This window comes from Halichoeres trimaculatus, unplaced genomic scaffold, assembly GCF_033239565.1.
Source record: "Halichoeres trimaculatus isolate MK-OKI-2021-1 unplaced genomic scaffold, fHalTri1.1 fHalTri1_scaffold_18, whole genome shotgun sequence".
NCBI classification, from domain to species: Eukaryota; Metazoa; Chordata; class Actinopteri; order Labriformes; family Labridae; genus Halichoeres; species Halichoeres trimaculatus.
The window spans coordinates 23,853,729-23,876,963 of record NW_027437196.1 but is presented as its reverse complement, the minus strand read 5'-3'; the positions used below and the strand labels follow the sequence as shown (position 1 = coordinate 23,876,963).

The 23,235-nt window shown below is 41.5% G+C and overlaps 2 protein-coding genes across 3 annotated transcripts in view; one reads left to right on the top strand and one right to left on the bottom strand.

Annotated features, from left to right (window-relative positions):
- LOC141807267 (partitioning defective 3 homolog) overlaps positions 1-23,235 on the bottom strand; it is a 540,268-nt gene that overhangs the window by 390,190 nt on the left and 126,843 nt on the right. The window lies entirely within an intron of this gene.
- LOC141807808 (E3 SUMO-protein ligase ZBED1-like) lies at positions 8,125-13,418 on the top strand. The gene is made up of 5 exons (XM_074694022.1): positions 8,125-9,015; positions 9,215-9,364; positions 9,890-10,149; positions 10,274-10,858; positions 13,227-13,418. The coding sequence occupies exons 1-5, from the start codon at positions 8,259-8,261 to the stop codon at positions 13,416-13,418; spliced, it is 1,944 nt and encodes a 647-aa protein (XP_074550123.1). The 5' UTR covers positions 8,125-8,258.

The window sequence follows — 23,235 nt, the reverse complement described above, 5'->3', positions numbered from 1 at the left end:
AGTTTTTAGTGAGTCATCCATTTTCTCAATTTTGGACTCCCAAGGTTGTTGCTGGCTGCAACCTTTGGTCAAACTTCCTCTGTCTTTGGTCAAAATGCTTTTAGTGTTTTTGCTCCTTCATCTTGGTCTGAGCTACAAGGGCCTCTAAGACTGGACAATCATGTTAGGTTGGACTATCTTAAAACTATGGTTAAGGATCAGCTGATGAGCCTATGCACTTGTTTTACTGCCGAACGCTGCTCATTTAGAAACTGATGTATTGCTCATTGTTATCTATTTCTCCTGTCTTGCCCTCTGTGTGAATCTTTATTGTGCACCTGTCTAAGCCAGGTCTCTCAAAGGGAACATTCCTGGTAAAATGCAGATTCAAAAACGTTTTGTAAACAGTTTTTTTTGGCAGGTTTGAAACTTGCACATCAAGAAGAAGAATACAGAAAAGACAATAAACAGACTGAAAGCTGTTCACCCACATAACACAGAGGAAAGTGTTTCTGGCCGGAGCATCAGTGGCCTGCTCTGCCAAACCCCGCTGGAGATCCAGCTTCCCCTCTGCTGTAAACAGCTGCAAATCCCCTCGGCCCTCCTCAAAGGCTGCTCTGCAGAGAGGAGCACACACATCTGGAGCCAAAGTGTCAGCTTTCCTAGCAGGTGGACAGCTGATCTGCATTGAAAATAGGCCTTGGCAGGCTGGTAAGTCATCGGTGTCTTGAGGTGCAGAAAAAGACCATGATCTCCCCTTCAGAGGATGTGTAAGCTGCAGCTTCTGAGGATCAGAATCAGCAGATTTCTCAGCAAGAGGACAGCAGCCTCTGACTTGTGTATACTCAGCTGATGCTTCACATGGTGCTACCCTTGGTAATATAAAATGTAAAATTTGCTTTGCACAGTTTCCTGTTTTGGTGATTGAACTATGAGCACCCAACACAACTTTTGATTGAGGTTGCAGGATGATTGGCTGATGATACTCTTTAAAGACATCAACCACATCCACCATCTCCAAAGTGTTAAAGTCTTTTCTCAGTTGTCTCAAGCAGACACTATTTCTCTGACTTGATATTTGAAAATGTCACCGTAGCATGCCGAAGAAGCTCTTAAATCTTCCTTTTTCAGGGTTACAAGCAGAGGTGGCTAAATGTGTGCTTGCTTGAGCTGTGTGGCCATGTTTCCACCTCCTATTCATGTTTAATAGAAGACTTTATGAATTAATTGTGTGCCTTGTAAAAAGGGTGACTGAAAGCTGTGAATGTGTGAAGAAAAATGGAGAGAAAAATGTTCATTCACGTGTGTGAGGGAGGATTTTACCATTCTGAAGCACAGCTGACCATCCTCAGCAGATTCCCCTTTAAATCTGATCTACGTACTGACACACAGAGGGTAGAGATTGAGTTAAAATTAATCTTTTTAGAGTATGAATGATGGTTCGGTGAGTCCAGGGACATTAGTTGGTGGTAAACGGAAGCTCAATGCATCAGGGAAAAACAAAACAATGTGTGTTTGTGTGACTTGATGGGTGTGTGTCTTTCCCCCAGCCCACCTAATGGACAACATAAGCCAGAACACCTCTAAACAGGGCATGACAGCACCCAGGCCACACTGTGCTATTTATGGGCCACATGCACTGTCCTAATTCACCTTTCTCCTGTTTGTATCCTGTTAGCAGTCCTTCAAACCAATTAACACCTCGGAAACCATTCAGGTCTGATTCCAAACAGCTGGATGCAATTAGAGGAAGGAAACACGGCCACTTATGGCAGGAAGGGGATTTAAGACACTGGGCTGGGAATTAAGACTTCTGTTGTGTTGGTTAGCCTAATGATTGGTGAGGTGGACTGTGGTCACAGATAAATGGGACTGAAACCTGAAAGTAAAGAAATTATACATTTAAACTCATTTATATCTTTGACTTTTGAATTTGAGTAGACTGGTTTTGATTATCGTAGAACATACACGTGAAACCATGTTTTTTTTTTTTTTTTTTGTAAGCTGTTTCATGACATTCTTTCTTCTTTTTAAGAGTCTCATGGGAATAGCGGCGAAGGCGACACTGTTACTCTGATCTACGATGGCTCCGCCCTTTCGGGATTATGGCTGTATGGGACTGGCGCCAGCAGGTTTGGCTTGGCTCAGGTTCCCAGCGTTGCCCCCTTTGGCGAAGTGGGGTAAAGTGACGTCACAGCGCTCATTAGCAACAATGCAAAGAAAGATGAATCACGACCGCCGACTGAGATCTAAAAATGTGTGCTGTAAATGTTACAGTAGGTCGCGCAGCACGACTCTTTGCGGAGGGCTTTGAAGACATGGCGTATTTACACATGTGTGGCAAATGTTTCTATGTCAAAGGCATTCCAGTGACTGAGGTTACGCGGATATTTGCTACTATTTTTCCCACAAATTAAGGTGTCACATTCTCAGGAGGCATGGGCATGGGTGGCTTCCGAAGTATTCTCCACTAACCAAAATTAGGTAAATGCCCCCTCAGGAAAAATGAAAGACATAAAACCGAGAAGAAGACTGGTTTTTCTTCCAGTCATGGATGTACTGGCAAGCGCTGGACTCTGGCTAATTTCAAGGTTTGTCACACACACAAAAAAAAAAAAAAAAAGAAAAGAAAACAAAAATTTAGAAAGCCTACATGAACTACCTCAATCTTTGGCCAATGCTGACTGAAAGCAGGGTGCTTCACAAGATACAGCAAGGAGTTATGTCTTCTCTTTTTTCAGTCATTTTAATATTAGTGTTTTGGCAACCGAAAAACCTTTGATAAAAGACAACCTGAAACATCTCCAAACAGATAGGGCTTTGAATTTACGGGAATATAAATCAATCAGAGAAAATAACACCCAATGTATCTCAGGTTGGAGAACCAAAAAATGAAACCTAATCCAAACGGAAAACGCACTTTGAAAAACTGCACTATCCCCAACAATTTCACAACAGCAAAAACAAGTTTGTTATGATTACATATGGTCCAAATTTCTTAACTTTATTCAGTAACACGTGATTTAGAAAAATACAACTTCCCCAAATTTGAAGATGGATAGTATGAAAATGCTTCATATTGAGTTTGATTGCAGATAGTTTCTCCTGCCTGATGTGTGTCTTTCTGCTCTGCTCTCTGTCACAGCCACAACACTAACTGTCCTTACTCACAGGTCAAACAATACTAATGTCTGTTAGATGCATTTAGCATCAAATAAAGTTACGTCACATATATGTTGGTGAAATACAGACAGAGAGAGGGGGGGGGGCAACAGGGATGTCACCTGGAACCTCTACATTTTCTGTCAGTCCTGATCTATGAAAAGGACTCATGAAAACAGACAGATGGTACACTCTCCACCACCACACATCTCTGTATTATGAATCCTGATTCAAAGGGGATATCATTTGTGGTGTTCCAATGTCTATAAAAAACTACCCTTTTTTTGTCTTTTATTTCTATTACTAATATGTTAAATGTTGGTCTGTCTTCAGGGGCTTTTTTTCCAATGAAGTTGAAGATCAAAAACTACAAAATCCACCATTTAGGGTGTCCTGAAGCTTGATTATTGTTGCTGTGGTGTTTGCAATTAAGCACCGGCTACTGAAGTAAATGTATAGATGCATGTGTGATGCTGCTGATAAGTTCATCTTAAAGTAAGCTTGCCTGAGAAATACAAAAGGACAACTGCGCATTGGTATCTGAAGAAGGGAGGCTGATAAAGCTTTAGTTTTAAAATGCAATATTTCTTTTTAGCTGCAGTTTATTCGAAGCAGCCCTTGGGGCTTTAAGCACAAAGGTAAATGAGAAGATGACATTACGATTCCCAGACACAGGAAACAATATCTTTGGAAAGTGATGTTTACGTCCACAGACTTTACATTCTATGAATGAAAACATACATTGAAGTCATCCTTCCCCGATAGAAACCTTCTTCTTCTCAAGTCGGTACTCTCCTATCTTCCAAGAGGAAGACGACATCAGTCAATAAACTGGGCCAGACTTCCCGTTTCCCTCTGTGGGCTGTAAATTATTTATACCAACTAGAGGCCTATACATACAGCTTAACTATATGAAGGACTAATGAGGGCTATTGATCGAATAATTGATTGCTTTATGCATGGACTAACAGACTGTCCACTGATCCATTTGGGCAGCTCATTACTTAATATGCATTATTCAGAGCTGACCACTAGCTGGAGGAGTCTGAGCATCATCTCAGGATGAATGTCAACAAGGAAATAAGAGCATAGTCTGGGCTGCATGAAAGCATCACTGACTTTTGGAGAGCAGTGAATCAACACGGTTACACAGTCAGACAAACTTTTCATATTTCCTATGCTGTTTTATGTCTTTGCTCTTTGGCCTTGATATCCAGCAAAGATTGCCAAATCAAGCAGCTTCGCCTTTCAAATAAGAGATCACAGTATGTTTGGCTTGCGTCCTAGAGAGGCATCGAGTGATGTGCGTTTAGAGTCTTTCCCACACATTTAAAGGTGAACCACAACACAAGCAGCTCTTCTTCTCCTTGTCTAGTAACAGAATCCAAGAAAATCCTCTCCGGAGAGCGCTCCAGATGAAGTAAATTACTGAACGCCCACACACTGACTCTGACCTGCACTGGCTGTTGTTGGCTCAGCTAAGAGGACTTGGGTTGCAACACAGCTGGCTGGCCCTAAACTTGACTCCACCATTGTGCTCACTTAGCATCCTTCCTGCGATTGATAGATCGAGAATCACTGTAGATGCAGTGAAAATATTTCTGCATGATCACAGCAGACTACAATGCCGTCTGCTGTGTGGCTGAATAACAAGCCCTGGGTTGTGAACCGATTGGCTGGCCTACTTTTCTTATCCTTTCTCTGTTTTCTGTGGTGCTTTCCCTCCATCCCACACTAAGCCATGTGCACTGACCATTTGACAGGGATGACAGGAGTGGGATGCCCTCATGACTTCCTTTTCAATAAAATAGCACTTTGAGGCCTCTTTAAGATCTTTTCTAAGAACCACAGAAAGACAGGATGAAGAGGGAGGAAGAGTAGGAGGGAGAAAAAGAGAAAATGTGACTGTTATGACATACCATGGAGAACAGACGGGTCTCCAGAGACGGCTGAAGCTGAAAGCATCCAAATCGACTTCCTGGAACAGCAGTACTGGCGTGTACTGTATGTGGAATGGGTCAACAGGGGCTAACTAGCCGGGGTCGTCCTGAGGGCAGCACAGCGTGGGCAGTTCAACTCTCAGTGCAGAGCTCGGCCTTTCCTTTTGTGTTAAAGATAACTTGACTTTTGCATTGACCGTTACTGTGACTCGCTGCGGATGCTGAGCCTTTTTTAAGGTCTATATTTCTTTGCAGGTAGTGCCAGTGTGAAGCTAGAGTATTTAGACTACTGGAATGTATCTATTTAATGAAATGAGACAGATTTATCCAAGGACTAACTATGATTAAACACAGACACAATGCTCACTCTGAATCAGACCACAGTGATTTTATCATAGTTGTCATAAATTTAGATAACAAATTGAATTGTTCCACTTATGTTGACAAATTTAAAGGTTTTCTATGCAGGCTGAAACCATTTGGTGAGTGCATAAATTCTACTTCTTAAACGAGTCCTGATGCAGATGTTATTGCTGTGAATGCAGTAATGCATTCACAGCATATGTTCTTCTGTGTCAAAAAAATTTCTTCTTCTTCTTCTTCTTCTTCTTCTTCTTCCGCCCGCTTTTTTGGACCGCTAAAACTTCTGCAAACTTCAACCGATTTTCACCGTTCAAACTTCAAAACGTGTGTTTCAGTGGGGACAAGGGGGCTATGACTCTTCAGAAACTTTTCACAAATACTCTCCGAGATATTCAACGTTTTACGAGATTTCGGTCCCATAGAGATGAATGTGGAATTTTCAAAATTTTCTCCCTTCAGGACATTTTTTCAGCCTTCTTCAAACCCTTCTCATTCAGTCATAAATTCAGCTACAAACTCCATTCAAACTTCAGAATATTCAGCTATCTTTTGGCTTCATTCAGTGGGTTTCAAATGTTTCCTAGCATTCATAGTTACTTCACAATGACCCTTCAAAGGTCATGATGCATTTCAGCTCTTCGAGCCGTTTAACATTGGTGTGTATTGGACGGAATGTTTCAGCTTAGACTGGGAGATTCAAACGACAGAGCAGGGAGAGGGGGAAACAAGACCTGAGAAACTTCTGGGTAAACTGCTCTCTTGGCCACATTTTTTGAGCTATCAACACAAATAAGCCCTCAGCATGTAAGTAGTCAGGATTCCTACGGTGTGATCATTTTCTTATCGGCCCTTTGGTTTTGTCACAGTTGTAGGCAGTTTGACACCCTGATTTCAGTGGAAATGTGTTGGGAATCAACAGACTCCACCAGCTCTCTGATGGCAGTTGGTAAACAATGATCACCATGGCAACATCTGGCTTCAGATGAGCCTCAGCTAAAAGGCTTACATGATTAAAAACTTACACACAGGACACACAGAATTTCATTTTAACAGCGTTTCAGAGATGAGACTTGCATTTTCCCTCAGTCAGGTCATTATTTCCATAAATGTTCTTTAAAATTTAATTCATTGCTTCAAATTTTGAAAAGATGCAGCCATTTCAACTTTAAATTCATTTATCCATTTAACTGATTCATTCATTAATTTCCTTTCATCCAAGAGTTCATGGCAGGTTAATTTAGCATTCTGCATTAGCAGTTGAGTGCCAGCTTTTCATGAATTATTTCAACCATTTTCAGACATAAATTCAGTCATTCACGTTTAGCATTCTGCTTTTGCAGTTGAGCACAAGCTTTTCAAGACTTAATTCAAATGATTTCAGACATAACTTTAGCCATTCTTGTTCAGAATTTTGCTTTAGCAGTTCAGCGCAAGCATTTTAAGACTTCATTCAGCCATTTTCAGACAAACCTTCAGTCATTAATGTTCAGCATTCTGCATTAGCAGTTGAGCGCAAGCTTTTCAAGACTTTTTCAACCATTTTCAGACATATCTTCAGTCATTCAGGTTCAGCTTTCGTTGCATTAGCAGTTCAGCGCAAGCTGCTTCAGCATTCTGCATTTACAGCGCAATTTCTTCAGAAATTGCTTTTCTAGTTTCTCACCAGTCTCTGGAAATGACCACAAAGTTTATAATAAACAGATGTAGTCTCCCTGATGTTACCGGTCTGTTTCTAAAACAGACTTTTGAAGAAAATCAGCTGGGGCTGCATATTGGAAATGGAGCGGGCATTGAGTCTACACACTAACAGTTATAGGTTACCCATCAGTCACATGAGCTAAGCTTTGCCTCTGATTGGGCGAACTCGCGGTCTTTTCATCCTCTAAACCGTTGAGGTAGAAAAGCATCATAAACGTCGGGTGCAGAGCATGTGAGCAGAGCACGACCAAGAGCGGAGCAGCAACATTTTGAAGAGGCTCCTCTTGTCAAAGTAAATGTGGTCCATACGATATGGTAGCCTGACCATAAATGTGTTGATGTAATGCTGGACAGGACAAGCTAAAAAAAAAAAAATAATGAAAGAGTAAAAAGCATTTTGTTTTATTTATTTATTCATTAGTTTAGTTTAGTTTTGTTTTTTGTTTTTTTTTAAGTAATGAATGGGGGCATCCTGCTCAATTTTACTTGCTTTTGCTCACAACAAGAGTCTGATGCATGCTCAAATCTGGGCCAAAATCTATTTAAGTAATGTATCCAAATACAAATATTTTATTACCTCCCACCGATTTGGGGTTGAATGCTTCAAATAAAGGTAAGTAAAATGTGCATCCACATATTTTTGGAGCGAGCGCAGAACAAGTGTGAAACAGAGAAGCAATGTCAGTTGAGCGCTTAGCAGTAATGGGTGGAGCGACATGGTGGAACTTTGAAAAAGGAGTGATGGAGGCGGGCACCTTGGGTAGCGGTAAGCGGAAAACCTCATCACTCCACTCCGAGTGTGTATGGGTAGTGAAATATCTGCTGTGAAAATCACTTATTTCGGCTTGGTGTGTATGTGACTTCTGGTGGTTCTGGCCTCAAGCAGTGATGGGCGATATGACGATATATATTGTACATACGATAGAAAACTGTCTATCGTGTCATTTTTCTACCATCGTTTATATCGCCGTATTATCAATGAAAGTGGATCTAAACAGCATTGGCTGTACTGCGACTGTGATTTTGCGACATTGCGCTGCTTTACGTTAGTCACGTGGTACCACACGCTGAATTCAACCAACGACAACACATGCAGACGAGCAGGGACAGGTAAACATGGAGGAGGACAGTTCGGGAAAAGTTCTGTCGCAGTCACAATGGACACATACACAGTCCCAGGAAGCTCCAATCGAGCTTGTGCCGAAAAGAGGGGGCACGTCTGTGGTTTGGCTACACTTTGGGTTCAACGGGTCTGACACGGAGCAGAAAACCGCGGTTTGCAAACTGTGCCACAAGGTTGTTCCATCGCCCGACGCCAACACAACAAACCTCTTCTATCACCTGCAGAAGAAACACGAGAGGGAGTACACAGATATTCAAAAGTTTCGTTTGAGCAAAGAAAGAAGTGAAACGGGGCCATGTCGGGCGAAGAAGCGCTACTACACTCAACGGAGCCTGCAGGAGTCTTTTGCACGAGGCACACCGTATGACAAAAATTCACGGCGCCATCAACAGCTCAGTGATGGCGTTACGCGTTTGATATGTAAAGGTGGCCTCCCAATTGAGCTGGTTGACAAGCCAGTGTTCCGAGAGCTCATGGAACTAGCCGATCCACGGTACATAATGCCCAGTCGGAAGCACTTCACTCGAGTCGAGGTGCCTCGTTTATATGCTGAACGTCGGACTGAAGTAGCGAGGGAAATCAACCGTGTGGCACATTATTCCCTGACAACTGACCTGTGGACGAGCCGACAGACAGAGCCCTACATGTGCATAACTATCCACTTCATCGATAACGACTGGACCCTCTGTTCTCGCTGCCTACAGACGGCCTACTTCCCACAAGACCACACAGGAGCTATGATAGCCCAGGGTATGTAGCCTACTTTAAAATAATTTACTTGTCTGCTGTTAGTACTTTTTGGTCTAGTTCATTTATCAACATGTGTATTGCAGTGTATACTTTGCTGGTTTTGTATTGTCCTGTTTATTTACTCTGTCATTTGTCGTGTACTGTTGTAGTGGTGGTTTTGTGGGAAAGTATTAATTAAGTTGCCCTATTCAACGTCTAGGTTTGACAGATGCACTGGAGTCATGGGGATTGGAAGAAAACCAGCTAGTATGTGTTACAACGGACAATGCCACAAACAACATCTCTGCACTGGAACAGCTTGAGTGGGAACGTCTACAGTGCTTTGGTCACCGTCTCCAGCGTGCCATTGGTAAGTGTAATGCAATTTTTTTAAATGACCTTTTCTACTATTTAAATGGGAAATATAGTAACAACAATAATAGTAGTTGTAAAAACATGTATTAATCCTGTGACTGTTTTTATATACTGCTAGTCTAGTAGTATTATCAATTCAGTCCATTAGTAATCATAATAATAATATTGTGGACTAAAATGACAAAAAAACATTAAGAAATATAATAAAAATATATAATGATTCATTAAGGCAATAAATTAATTTAATTACACAAAAAACAATATAAAATTGCTCTGGTTAATATAAACAATAACTATAATAAATAATAAAATTTAATTCAGGGAAAAGGTGTATTGTAATTGTAATTTAAATGCATGAAATGATAAATAAAATTGCTCTCAGTAGTATGAACAATTCTTTAATTATAAATATGTTGATAAAAAAAAATCAAGGTAAAACATGAATTGTAATTTGAATGCATGGAAAAACAGATTGCTGTCAAAACATTACTTGCATACTTTTCCTTTTTTGTCTCAACAGATGCCGCTCTACGAACTCTTGCAGCACCCAAGAAGCAAGCTGTTGAACGAGCAGTTGGGATCTGCAAAAAGGTGGTGAGTGCTTTCTCCAACTCAACAAAGAGGAAACATAGCCTGGCCAAGGCTCAAGCAGCACTGGGCTTGCCTTTCCATCAACTCATCACCGAAACCCCAACAAGGTGGAGCTCGCGACAGCACATGATAGCAAGGTTCCTGGAGCAGGAGAAGGCTCTCTCACAGGTCCTCCTCGCAGACAAGAAGGTGAGACAACTGCTCTAAGTATATGATGCACTACTTTGGTCATTTTTGACTCTGATTGTGTGTGTAGCATATAGTCACCTCCTCATTAAACAAACCCCTTTCCCCTACTCTTGTCTTGACTCAGGCGAGACATCTGGTGCCAAGCTGGCAAGACATGGCACTGCTTGAGTCTGTTAGCAAAGCACTTGGTCCTCTGGTGGAGTTCACTGACGCTTTGTCAGGGGAGATGTACGTCAGCGTCTCCTTTCTGAAGCCAGTCCTGCACCTCTTCAACAACGAAGTGCTCAGCCGGCAGGATGGGGACACAGAGCTCACAGAGGCAATCAGAGAAGGCATCCTCAACTACCTTAATGAAAAGTATGATGATGAGCCCACCAACAACATCCTTGACATGGCAACACTTGTTGACCCACGGTTTAAACTGGCCTACACGAAGGAAGATCGGGTGGAGTTCATCAAGACGAGAGCTGCAGCAGAGATGGAGGGAATGTTGGCACCTGAACATGCACCAGCAGCATTAGCCTGCTTACAGACCCCCTTACCAACAGAAACAGCCCACTCACCACCAGCTGAGTCAGATCCAGAGCTTCCCCATCCAACAAAGAAGATAAAGAAGAGTTTGGGCAGCTACTTCAGGAAGGCAGCAGGCAGCACCCAACCTCAGCCCACCAGGGCCTCCATTGAACTGGAGCTCAACATGTATCTCCAGGTAGGGATGATAATCCATAGCCATTTAATCAATAACCAACAGTTTCAACATCAACAGATCAATCATGTCAGTTAAAATGTTTTGTTTGGCCATTTACTCATGCCAGTGTCTTATTTGAAGCTTAATAAATATTTCTCTTCCAAAAGGCTACTAGTTTTTAGACATTTCTTAATGTTTTTTTTTTTACCAATCATGCTTACGCTCTAACTACTGTGGCTCTCCTAAATGAAGTGTCAGGCTACCTATTTAAACTTGACTATGTTATGGCAGTTTTTTTTAAAATCCCGTGGCCTATTTAAGGTTCAGTCAACACTCAGTTAGTAATGTCAAAATATGCATTTCTCAATTTTGCCATCCCTATCTCCAGGCACCTGGGCCTGATTCGAAGGCTGACCCTTTGGAATGGTGGAAGCAGCATGAAATGAACTTCCCAGCACTTGCCAGGCTTGCCAAGAAGTACTTGTGCATTCCCGCCACAAGTTCGTCATCGGAAAGAGCCTTCAGTGCGAGTGGAAATATAGTCACATGCAAGAGGTCACGTCTTAAGCCAGAGAGAGTTGACCAACTTACTTTTCTCGCCATAAACCTGTGAATTCATTTTATATGGATTGTTAATTAAAATCAATGTTAATCCTTCATTACTTTTAAAAAGTAGCCTATTTTTACTTTGTGCAATATTGTTTATAACCAAGGTACAATGGTTGATGCCTTAATATATTTTGGTATTTGCTTTTGATATTTATTATTGCTGGTCTTTTTTTGCACTGTTAGGCTACAGTTTTAAGAAACTTGAAAACAATTTGTTTATTTGATACCTCCACTTGCTTCTTTAAGGCAGTAATGTTAGGCACTGTTGTTGTTATACTGCTCTGACTGCACTTCTATTTTGATACCTCCACCTGCCTCTTTAAGGCAGTAATGTTAGGCACTGTAGTTGTTATACTGCTCTGTTCACTAATACTTTGATACCTCCACTTGCCTCTTTAGGGCAATAATGTTAGGTACTGTTATTGATGTACTGTTTTGACTTGAACTACAAAGATACAGATTGTAGAAAATGCAAAAGTGGAGGCTTTGGTTGATCGGCCTCTATGCCTTTTTTGTATATGATTTATTTTTGCACTCCTGTACAGCAATCCAGTTTGTGACATTTTCATGTCACTTCCAAATAAAGGGAGAGGAAAAGTAAGCAATTTCTATAGTATGTTGTACAGTTCCTTTTCAAGTTATTCTTTGAAAACTATGCCGTTACGTATATCGTGGTATATCGTTATCGTGATATAAAGTAGTCCATATCGTGATAGAAGATTTTTTTCATATCGCCCACCACTAGCCTCAAGCCTCAAGCAGACAGTCAGATTTAATTTTCACTTTCGCATTGTTTCATATTTTCCGACTGGAGGTTGATGCTTGGATATGACACACCAAGGCACCAATATTAGGGCCAAAGTTTCATTTTTTCAAATGTGTGTCACCAATGTATGGAGGAGTTCCCCAGACCTCTAAATAACTCACATTTTGGACGTCTTAAAAATTAGTTTGGCATTTTTACTCACTTTTTCTTACTTCAAATCACAAGCATAGCTGATATTGTTTTTGTTAATCTCATCAAACCAAATCTGTTGCCTAACCGAAACAAGCAGAGCCTTTATCACATTACCAAGAATCCATTCAGATGTTTTTTGTTTTTGTTTTTTGTTTTTTTTTGTTGCTTTTTTTATTTTGTTTTTTGTTTTTCTGATCCTTTGGTAAACTTTTTTTGTTTGTTTGTTTTTTCATGGTCTAATGCATCAAACTAAAAGCCAAAATGGTGAGGAACAAACACCTGTGTTGTTGCGTACATTAAATAAATGTACATCATATTTCAGAGGATGCTTCGGTGCAGGGGTTATGCACCACTCCATACCCACATTTCCTCTAGTTGTTTAAAGACAACAGTTCCTGAGATTATTAAGACCTAACTTCTCCTTTTCACTTTCTAAGAAGCTCTCTCAGACTGTGATTGTGCTCCCCAACCCTCCTAACAGCTGGATGCCTGGATCGCCTGCGTGTGATGACAAACTCACAAAGCACTGCCTGGGTCATGGGAATGTGTTTGCTTGGCCTTTAGGTGATTCCTGTGGGACAGAGTTAAATGTCCCCAGTCATCAGCTATTCACATTCTTTCTTCTAATTAAAGATTGGAAGAATGTGGTCCAGGTTTGTGATCCATCTACAGGTCTAATTTTGCCCAGGTGTTTCACATGAGCATTTAGCCGGCAATTATTAATTGTCCAGCAAAATGGCAGCATTTGAACGTTAAATGGCAACACAGCGAGCACAGCACAACCAAGCTCCAGCTTTTCATGTCTGTCCTGACTGTCCCCAGGTTCAGAGCTGGTTTCCTGCCAGACCTTTACCGTTTCAGCCGACAGACAGAGAAACTGACACACGGGACTCTCACAACAAGCACCTGGAACTGTTCCCCAGTACAAGCGTCATTAATGAGCCTGGTTACCCACAGTCCTCCAGGGTCAGCTTGGACGCCAGGTCAGGGTTTGTCACTAATGGGGCTCTGTGAGTGCCAGGGTACCAGAGCTGTGAATCCCCCAGAGAGGCATCAGTCTGAAGGGCTCAAGCCTCTAATTGGGGGAGCCCATGTACATAAATGACAGATTATGACCTATAAATGAGAATTTATGTGACCATTAGACGTGCCGGGTGATCCCAGCAGAGATGGATAAGGCGCTCATTAGCTATGCATTCAGAATGCCTGGCTCTGCCTAATTAGCCTGATGATATGCAGACTACACACATTTTCTTGTTTCCCAGCCACAAAAATTCCAGGCCTGTTCTTTTGGTGCTCTTCCAGGCGCCATTAGAAGGTGATCTGACTCCTTTGTGTTTGCACTTCATGTATGTGCAGCAGGGAATCCACGCACGATGAAAAACCATTCCTAGATAATGTCCCGTGATGGAAATCCCACTCCAACAGCTTTATGAAACAAGGCTTCCATGTCATCCCGAGAGCAGATGAAGGGAATATTTACCTGATATTAAAAAAGCTTTGATTTGATATATCCGTGGGGAAGGGATATGTCTGGGAAAACGTCAAATCAATGGGCTTGTCCAAAGGTCTTCGGTTGAACGGTAATATCTGGGAGATTGATCGGTGTGATTAGGGATTTGACAGCAGGCTCAAATATTTGCACATGAATTGGCAGTATTGGTGCTGTGATATTGAGTGGAGGAGGTGGTGGGAAGAGGGGTGTCATGGGAGAAGAAGAACGCCCAGAGAAAGGCCAAGATATAGAAGACTGGGGGATGTCTGTAGTTATTTTTCCAAGCAGTTCCACATTATGGTGGATCCATACTTCTGTGCAATGCCTTATAGATACGGGGTAAAGTTTAGTCCATGAACTGTTTGAATCTTCTTTATTTTCCTTGAATATTGCCAAGATGGTGGAAAAAAAGAGGTTGAATTGCAGCTCATTCTTGCTGAGTTTCAGAAACAGTACAAGGTTGTGTGGAGGAGACATCTTTTTTAAAACCCCACCGTCTATCTATGCGCCACCAGCACCTAGCGCTTTATCTCTGTTGGTTCTGCCTGTTTTGATCAGCTCTTGACAGTATTATCTTGTTCTGGTGGAAAGGTGCAACAAACAGGTGTCAAGCTTTTTTCTCTTCTTGTGTCTTACAGATATTTATGAAAGACTGACTCTTGTTGCCCCATCCGACAGTGGTGGTCAGTATTGTGTTGAATTTAAGTGCCAGCTGCATGGAAACTATGCCAGAACAGAAAAGTATGGTGTTCAAGAAAAACAGTCTGAGATGATTCCAGCTTTATGACATGGAGCGTTATCCTGCTGGAAGTAGCCATCAGAAGATGGGTACACTGTGGTCATGAAGGGATGGACATGGTCAGCAACAATACTCAGGTAGGCTGTGGACTTAAAACCATGCTCAGTTGGTACTAAGGGGTTCAAAGTGTGTCAAGAAAATATCCCCCACACCATCACACCACCAGCAGCAGCCTGAACTGTTGATACAAGGCAGGATGGATCCATGCTTTCATGTTGTTGATGTCAAATTCTGACCCTACCATCTGAATGTGGAGCAGAAATCCAGACTCATCAGACCAGGCCATGTTTTTCCAATCTTCTATTGTCCAGTTTTGGTGTTGCTGTGTGAATTGTTGTCTCAGTTTCCTGTTCTTAGCTGACAGGAGGGTCACCCGGTGTGGGGTGAAGATGCTCTTCTGCAGACCTCGGTTGTAACCAGTGGTTATTTGAGTTACTGTTGCCTTTCTATTAGCTCCAACCAGTCTGTCCATTCTCCATCAACAAGACATTTTGGCCCACAGAACTGCTGCTCACTGGATATTTTCTCTCTTTGGGACAATTCACTGGAAACCCTAGAGATGGTTGTGTGTGAAAATCCCAGTAGATCAGCAATTTCTGAAATACTCAGACCAACAACCATGTCACGTTTAAAGTCATTTAAATCACCTTTCTTCTCCATTCTGATGCTCAGTTTGAACTGCAGCAGATTGTCTTGACCATGTCCACATGCCTAAATGCATTGAGCTGCTGCCATGTGATTGGCTGATTAGAGATTTGCGTTGACGAGCAGTTGGACAAGTGGCAGGTGAGTGTATAACCTCAAGATGTCTATTGACTATGCAATGGTAACATTTTTCAAGGTTTTAATTTCACATACTCATGTGAGATCAAACCAGCTCTCACCTTCAAATGAATCCTTTTTAAAAATAGGGGGAGTTAATTTCACACCAGGTGTTAATGTAATCAAGCGCACTCCTTTCAGCACAGGAGCAATGTCACACTTATCATACCAGGTGTACAGGGAGTCTTCTTCACGTCTTTTTGTCTGCCTCCTCCTGTTTTACTCTTTCTTCGCTAACAAAGCCAGAGTGTTATTCCTCTTTGAGGAGACTGCTTGAGTTCCCATCAGGGGCATGAGAGCGGGGGGACGGAGATGGAAGCAGAGACCGTGCAAGACGGTGACATGGGCTGGGTGAGCCTATTAGCACACTGCACAGCTGGTCCTCCCTCTCCTCTCCCCTTTAGACACACACACACACACACACACACACACACACACACACACACACACACACACACACACACACACACACACACACACACACACACACACACACAATGGTCTTCAAGAGAGCAATTGAAGGCTGTTGGTTTGAAGGAGAAGAGGGAAAGAAAGATGGCGCTGGTCGTCCTCCGAGCTCCCATTAAAAGCATCTTAAAAGCTGCTGGAGAGGCTGGATGGAGGGTGAGAGACGGCATCCATCAATTAGAGGGAAATGAGACAGAGGAAAAGGGGTGGGGAAGAGGACAGTGTGTGTCAGTGTGTGTGTGTGCAGCAGGAACACCACAGTGAACCTCAGCAACGTTACTCAAAACTGGTCAATCTAAATTAGATAAAGGGATCCAGTGTGATTTGGACCCACTGTTACTGTCCCTTTAAGAGCTTCATCCCAACACAGGGGTCACAAAAATTTACAAATACACTTTTACTCTCACAGTGAGTTTGTTTCTTTACACCTGGCATCCTTAGAAATCAAGGAAAGAAAGAGACAAAAAGCCAAAAGAATAAGAAAGCCATTGAGGCAAAGCAAAGACAAAGATGCTTTTATCACGTCGTGTTAAGTCGAGCTAAAGTAGCTCCACTCTTTGTGATATTCTTCTCTCCGGGGTGCTGCTCTAATTTAGACTGAAAAGAGAAACAGATTTCACCCTGCCTGCAGGTACCGGAGGTGCCAATGACACTGAAATACTTTGAATACATTAGGTTTGTCTTTTCTTCTTTTTATTCTCTCTTTCATGCATACCATTAAAGCACAGCAGCTACACCTGGGAAGCTGTCACATTGTCTTATTGGAGGGTTTTAAGTTTTTAAGATGTTCAACAGTTTTGCTCCTAAAATAGTTTCATCTATAGAAAGTTAGTCTTGCAAAAGTCATTATAATCTTTTATTTTCTCTGAGTCAAAGGTTGACTCGAGTTTCTGAACTACTTTGAAGAAGAGAATTCAATTCTCTGAGGCTGCACGGTGTTATTGTGGTTAGCACTGAAGCCTCACTGTGTGGAGTTTGTAAGTTCTTCCTGTGTGCGCATGGATGGTTTCTTTTATGGAACTTCATCTTTCAACTTAAGATATACTCATCCGCTTTATTGCTCTAAATTGCACATAGGTGTAAGTCTGTCAGGTTGTCTGTCTGTGTTAGCCCTGAGTTGGATTGGCAACCTGTGCAGGTTGTAGCCTGTTTCTCAACCAATGACAGCTGTGAAAGGCTCCAGACATGTTTCACACATCAGATACAACTCAAAAAGCATTGGTTTCTACTTTATGTTACCACTTCAGTGGCATAAATGAATCTGGGGACAGCTGGTAACAAGCTTGACCTGATTCTGACCGCATCAACATGGGGTGGAAGCATCATCTGTACATCAAGACCTCGACACCACAACATATATCATAAAAGAAAAAAATCTCTAGAAAATCTTTTTTTTCGAATCAATTTACCAAAATTGTTGAACTGAACATGAATTAAAAACATAGGGGAAGCAGAAAGAAACAGCATCCAAGAGGAAAGACCCAAATCAGTTAAATCAGAATTAATCTGGTCAAAGTTTTCTATAACAGGGGAGATTTCTACAGATGTTGACAGCTCTGTTGCCAATGGCATAGAGGTCCACTTTCTCAGGGTTCTACTGCAAAGACCTGGCCACCTTTAGGTCTAAACCAGGACCTGAGAGCATCCAGCTCAGCTCAGCTCTACTCATTGATCCAAGACACTTCAAGGCCTGCAAGAGCTGAAAAGGTCTGATTGTCTCATTATAGATATGCCAAAAGGGTGCAATGACCAGAAACTATATTTCCCATAATATCTACCAATTATGTTACCCACGAAGTGACGGCATCCCACCACTGGATTGCAGTGTTCTCCCGTCAGAACCAATGTCCAAACTAGTGGATTTGAGAAATAAAACAATAAAATCAAAATGTCTAGGAAGAGAAATGTTGATGCAGATGGAAGGCTGTTTCAAGACAGATGGGAAAGATAATACATGTTGGTCCTTCAAGAGGAAAAAACAGTATGTCTTTTGTGTTACAAATCCATGGCAGTTGTCAAAGAGTACAAGCTACATTGGCATTTTGAGACCAAACACAGAGCTAAGTATGCCAAAGTGAGCCTTCAAGAAAAACAACTTAAAATGCAAACTGCAAAAGCAGCAGGATGTGTTCAAGAAAGCCACAACCAAAAATAACATGGCAGTGAAAGGTGGCTTTAGTGTGGCTGAAGAAATTGTCCATGCTTCAAAGTCTTTGTCAGAGTGTGCATTTTTGAAACAGTATTTGCATTTATTTTACATTACATTGAGTTACATGTGGCTACATTTTATACTGTCTTATAGTTACATCTGGCCGTCTGAGGCTCTCAGTGAAAATAAATTTGACACCCTTGATCTAAGACAACGCCCAAGCACACAAGGGTCTGGACATCACTGAAATACTCTGGAGCAAATCCATTTACAGCTTTGAAAGCAATCAATAAGATCTTAAAACCAGTATGATAGAAATGGGCAGTCAGTGTGAGCCGACAAGGAGGAGAGTGATGTGAATGAAAAAGTTTGGCTTGTTAAAATAAAATATTCTTTGCTTGTTTACAACTCTAGTTTGCACTTTTGGGATGTCTTTATTTAATGAGGTAGTATTTACCTGAAAAGTAGCGTACACCTGATCCTGATTTAAAACCAAGATAACACAGCTGGGTATTAAATGCACACAGATTAAAACTTCTGAAATCAATGTGACCTTTAAGTTGTTTTTTCTATCAGAGCAGGTGGTTAACACTGACAGCAGGAAGAGCTCCCTGAGTGTTATCATTTTTCAACCATGTTCTATAAGAGTGAGAAAACAGCCTTATTTGTGTAAATGTATATGATATACACATCAAACATTCTGACTTCTTAAGGTTGAAAGCTTTTGCTTTCTTTAAAAAAAAGTGCAGATGTGACCTTTTTATTTGATTAATCAGATTATGTGAGCATAAAAACAACACTCACTGATGAAACAAAGCATTAAATGATGTGCATGTAGCATATTTTTGTATAATTCAGCATTGGCAAACAGAGTCATCATCTGCATGCAAATACATGCAATTTGTTCAACACACCTTCTACATGCGTGGGTGCAATTATACATAGAGTGTGAATGAAAACCATGTATTAAATTATGAATATGTATACGTGTGTGTATGCCTGTGTATGTGTGTGCACCTCATAGTCTACGTCACTCTTCCCATCACCCTACTGGGATCTCTGTCTTCATGGAATCCCATTAGACAAGGCCTTCTCCCATCTGGATCTCACACTGACAGCCCATTCATCAACACTGCTGTCTTCCAGCAAACACTCACACACACAAGCACAGGCAGGGTCCTATTTTATTGTAGAGTGGGACAGACGAACATCCCATAATAATAAAAAAGCAGGAAGAAAGGCCTCTTATGTTCAGAGTCAGAGAGGAGGGGAGAAACAGGAGAGCATGGATTGATCATCAGGTCTGAGTCTGGTCTATGTTTCTGCTCTGTGTGTGTGTGTGTGTGTGTTCATGAGCGGCTGCCTCTTGGTTAAAACACACTGATGAAAGAGGCTTCTGTGAGTAAGGAGCATGAAATAACTTACCTGGTGAATCAGAAATGCACACACACACACACGTGGGGCGGGCAGCAGCAGCAGGAAGGCACCGAGGGGAGACAAAGAGAAAGAGGCGGGTTAATATCAACACACAGAGCATGTGAGGTTTAAGCGTGTGAAGCAAACACAATGCAGCTGAAAATAATCAAGGTTGTGTGAAAAGGCAGTCACCCCGAGACAGTAAATACAAAGATAGATAAACCTGAATAAAAATCGAAGCTTTTATCAATCTGCTCAGGTAAGCAGCTGAAATACACCTTGTTATATGAGTTGATGAGTTAAGTGAGAAAGTTTTAATGAGTTCACCCCTTATTATATCCCATGATGCACCTGTGTGTGGATCAAGCTTTAACAAAGTGCATCAGAAATCAATTTTCAATCTTGACTTGATGTTCGATATTTCATACAAGACAGAGCAGAAAGAGCAGAAAGAGCACATATCGCGTGTTTATCAAAAACACACACACACACACATATACACACTTACACACACATTCACAGTCATCAGCAATACTATTGGCAGCAAAGACGTGAGAGGCTGATGGAGTGGTTGTCTTGGAAACAGAGACTGGCAAGGGTTATTATGATGGGAGAAATGAAGGGTGAGGTGGGGGTGAAAGAGGACCATGATGCAAAGATCTGCAGGAAGACAAGTGTGTGTGTGTGTGTGTGTGTGTGTGTGTGTGTGTGTGTGTGTGTGTGTGTGTGTGTGTGTGTGTGTGTGTGTGTGTGTGTGTGTGTGTGTGTGTGTGTGTGTGTGTGTTTTAATGGGACTGATATAGAGGTTCACCTGTAGATAAGGTTCCATCTCCACCATCAATAATTTACACCATACATATGAATCAATAATTTAAGTCGATACACAGACTTAAAGCTGGTGTGTTTTTTTCCACAGGTGTGTACCTGTATGGTGGAGGATTAAAAGAAAGAGTAATTTTATTTTGCAGGCAGGACTGTAACAAGCACACACAGACTGACAGCTGCCCTCATCCCCCCTCTGCTTCCCGTTTTCTCCCCATTTTCCCTCCTGTCGTCTGCCTTCAGTGAGTTCCCAGCCCTGTGGTGATTGTTGCTGACCCCCTTCACTCTCGCTCTTCATCCGCCACGCTTCTCCCCGCTTCTTCCCTCCCTCCCTTCCCCTGACTGAGAGGAGCAAACAAGTATCCAGGCAACCCCAGCATCGCTTACTGGGAAAGGAGGCAGGGGGGAAGGAGAGAAGAGGAGAGGAGAGGAGAGAAGTGAAAACCGCATTGTGATGAAATGAAGAATACAGATGAGGACCATAGAGAGGTTGAAAAGGAGAAAAAGCACAGACAGAAAGTCAGATATTATGAATGGAAGTGAAAAACACGAAAGTAAAAGGGAAGATGAATCAAAGACAAAGAAAATGCACGTTTGATGAGAAAAAAAGAAGGAAAACTGGCCATCTGTTTTCAGCAGAATCACACTCTGATATAGAAATGTGTTGACAGGTACGAAGACAATGGAACCAGGGGATGAGGAAATGACCAGATGATCTAAAGAATAATCTTGACTTTTACAACAGTCTGTCTGCAGATTTTTAGCTCCCAATTTAAATACATGAGTGTTGAGAGCAGAGTCTGAAGAACCACCGAGGAAAGGAGATCGCAGCATCGCAGCGTAACGCGTCGCAGCGTAACGCGTCGCAGCGTAACGCGTCGCAGCGTAACGCATCGCAGCGTAACGCATCGCAGCGTAACGCATCGCAGCGTAACGCATCGCAGCGTAACGCATCGCAGCGTAACGCATCGCAGCGTAACGCATCGCAGCGTAACGCATCGCAGCGTAACGCATCGCAGCGTAATGCATTTACATTACGAACAATTAATCAAATTTAAATCGACATCGCAATTTAATACAATGCAATTTTCAAATCGCAAAGGCTGAATTTAAAAAAAAAAAGTTTGAAAGTGCATTTGAAAAGTACAATCCACAAGTAAACATATATCAGTGGTTGTGCCAAAACTTTGTTTGTATTTACATTTCTGCACTTTATTTAGTGTGAGATTCATAGAAGAAAGGATTCATATTGATTTTTCAGATTATTGTTCATATTCGGCCTCTTGTTCTGCAGCACTTTGAGGAAATAAATGATAATTTTATTACACGTCTGCAAGGCTTGAAGTTAAATTAATCAGTCAATATTTTACTGTGATTGTAATAGTTAAAGATACATTATTCATATAAATTCATCTCATTTCATTAAACATGTAGGCCTACAGGAAAGACTTGTTTATAAGTTGACAATATCTTTTCTCATGTTGGTCATACTACAGAATGTTGTATATCTTGTGTTAAGTGACTAATGTAGAAGAAACACATCCCCCCTAAAAATTGTATGCTAAATCGCAATTGCAATTTTGGTCCAAAAAAATCGCAATTAGACTATTTTCCAAAATCATAAAGCATCGCAGCGTAACGCATCATATCATTACAGATCATGCCGTATTGTACTGTGTCATATTGTAATGCATCGAATTAAGTCACATTGTATATATTGTATCATATCATATCATGTTATGCTGAGCTGTGTCATGTCAGTGATTAGATCGTGTTTTATTGCACCAAATTAAACTTATGGATCACTGATTAACAAGCAGTTCATTTGGCCAAGTATGGTTGTTTTCTCACACTGACTGATGCCATAGTTAGGATACGTGCAATGTTTTGAAGTAAAGTGTAACAGAAAAGGAAAAAAAAAAAATCAACGATAAGATCAAAGCCAAACTCCGTAATATTAACTAACTAAATAATAATTTGGCTTTAGTTGAGTGGAATGGCCATTTCCAGGGTTTAATCTAGTATTCAGCTTTATACAGAAAAAAAATTATCTTGTATTTGTAAATCAGAAGAACACGAGCAATGGCCTCCTGCAAATAGCAAATAGCCTCGCCTTCACAGCAAACACACTGTGAATTTCTGGAGATGTGGAACTCATAGTAAACATGTTAAAAAAAAGCTTTAAAAATATACAACAAATTGGAAATTATGCTAATTTTAGTGTGTCTTGAGGCGTTTGAGGGGTGTTTGCATGGGGGCAAGCTGCACGACAGATAAGCTTCCAGAAAAGAGGGTTTTCCTCGGCTCTCCAAACCCCTCCAGACATACAGAGAGACGGCAGAGGAGGAGCAGGAGGGGGGAGACAGCAGACATAAAAACACTGCTCCTGATGTGTGTGTGTGTGTTTGTTTACTTTCATCTTCTGTTTTTACTCAGCCAAGAAAATAAAGTTTAATTTATTCTTTTTTCAGTTGAAATGCTAAAAGTGAAGATCTCAGCATGCCAAGTTTGTTGATGATGCGGCGCTCTCTCCGGGATATAAACATAACAGTTCAATACACATGCAGACAATAAACATTCTCTATCTGCTGACAATTTGATAAAGTGGAGTTTTTCCACATTTGACCCCCGCTGATCCCCTTTCTGCAGCACTCTGCATGACACCATGTGCCAGGCTAATGCATGCCAACGCAGACACAACGCAGCTCTTTCAACAGCTGGATGCTGACATTTGATCGGGCTAGGGTAGTGCTAAACCAGGTCTAATCCATGACATGTACAACCTCTGTGAAATGGGATGACGGGGTGCCATGATGTATGATGGATGATCTGGGAGGAACACCTGACCTGCTCCCCTCTT

Bases quoted from the DNA above. Each gene is read 5' to 3' on its own strand.
- LOC141807808 (XM_074694022.1), top strand. From the start codon at position 8,259: ATGGAGGAGGACAGTTCGGGAAAAGTTCTGTCGCAGTCACAATGGACA. The intron at 9,016-9,214 runs GTATGTAGCCTA...TTCAACGTCTAG, and splicing joins AGGAGCTATGATAGCCCAGG to GTTTGACAGATGCACTGGAG. The intron at 10,859-13,226 runs GTAGGGATGATA...GACTGTCCCCAG, and splicing joins AGCTCAACATGTATCTCCAG to GTTCAGAGCTGGTTTCCTGC.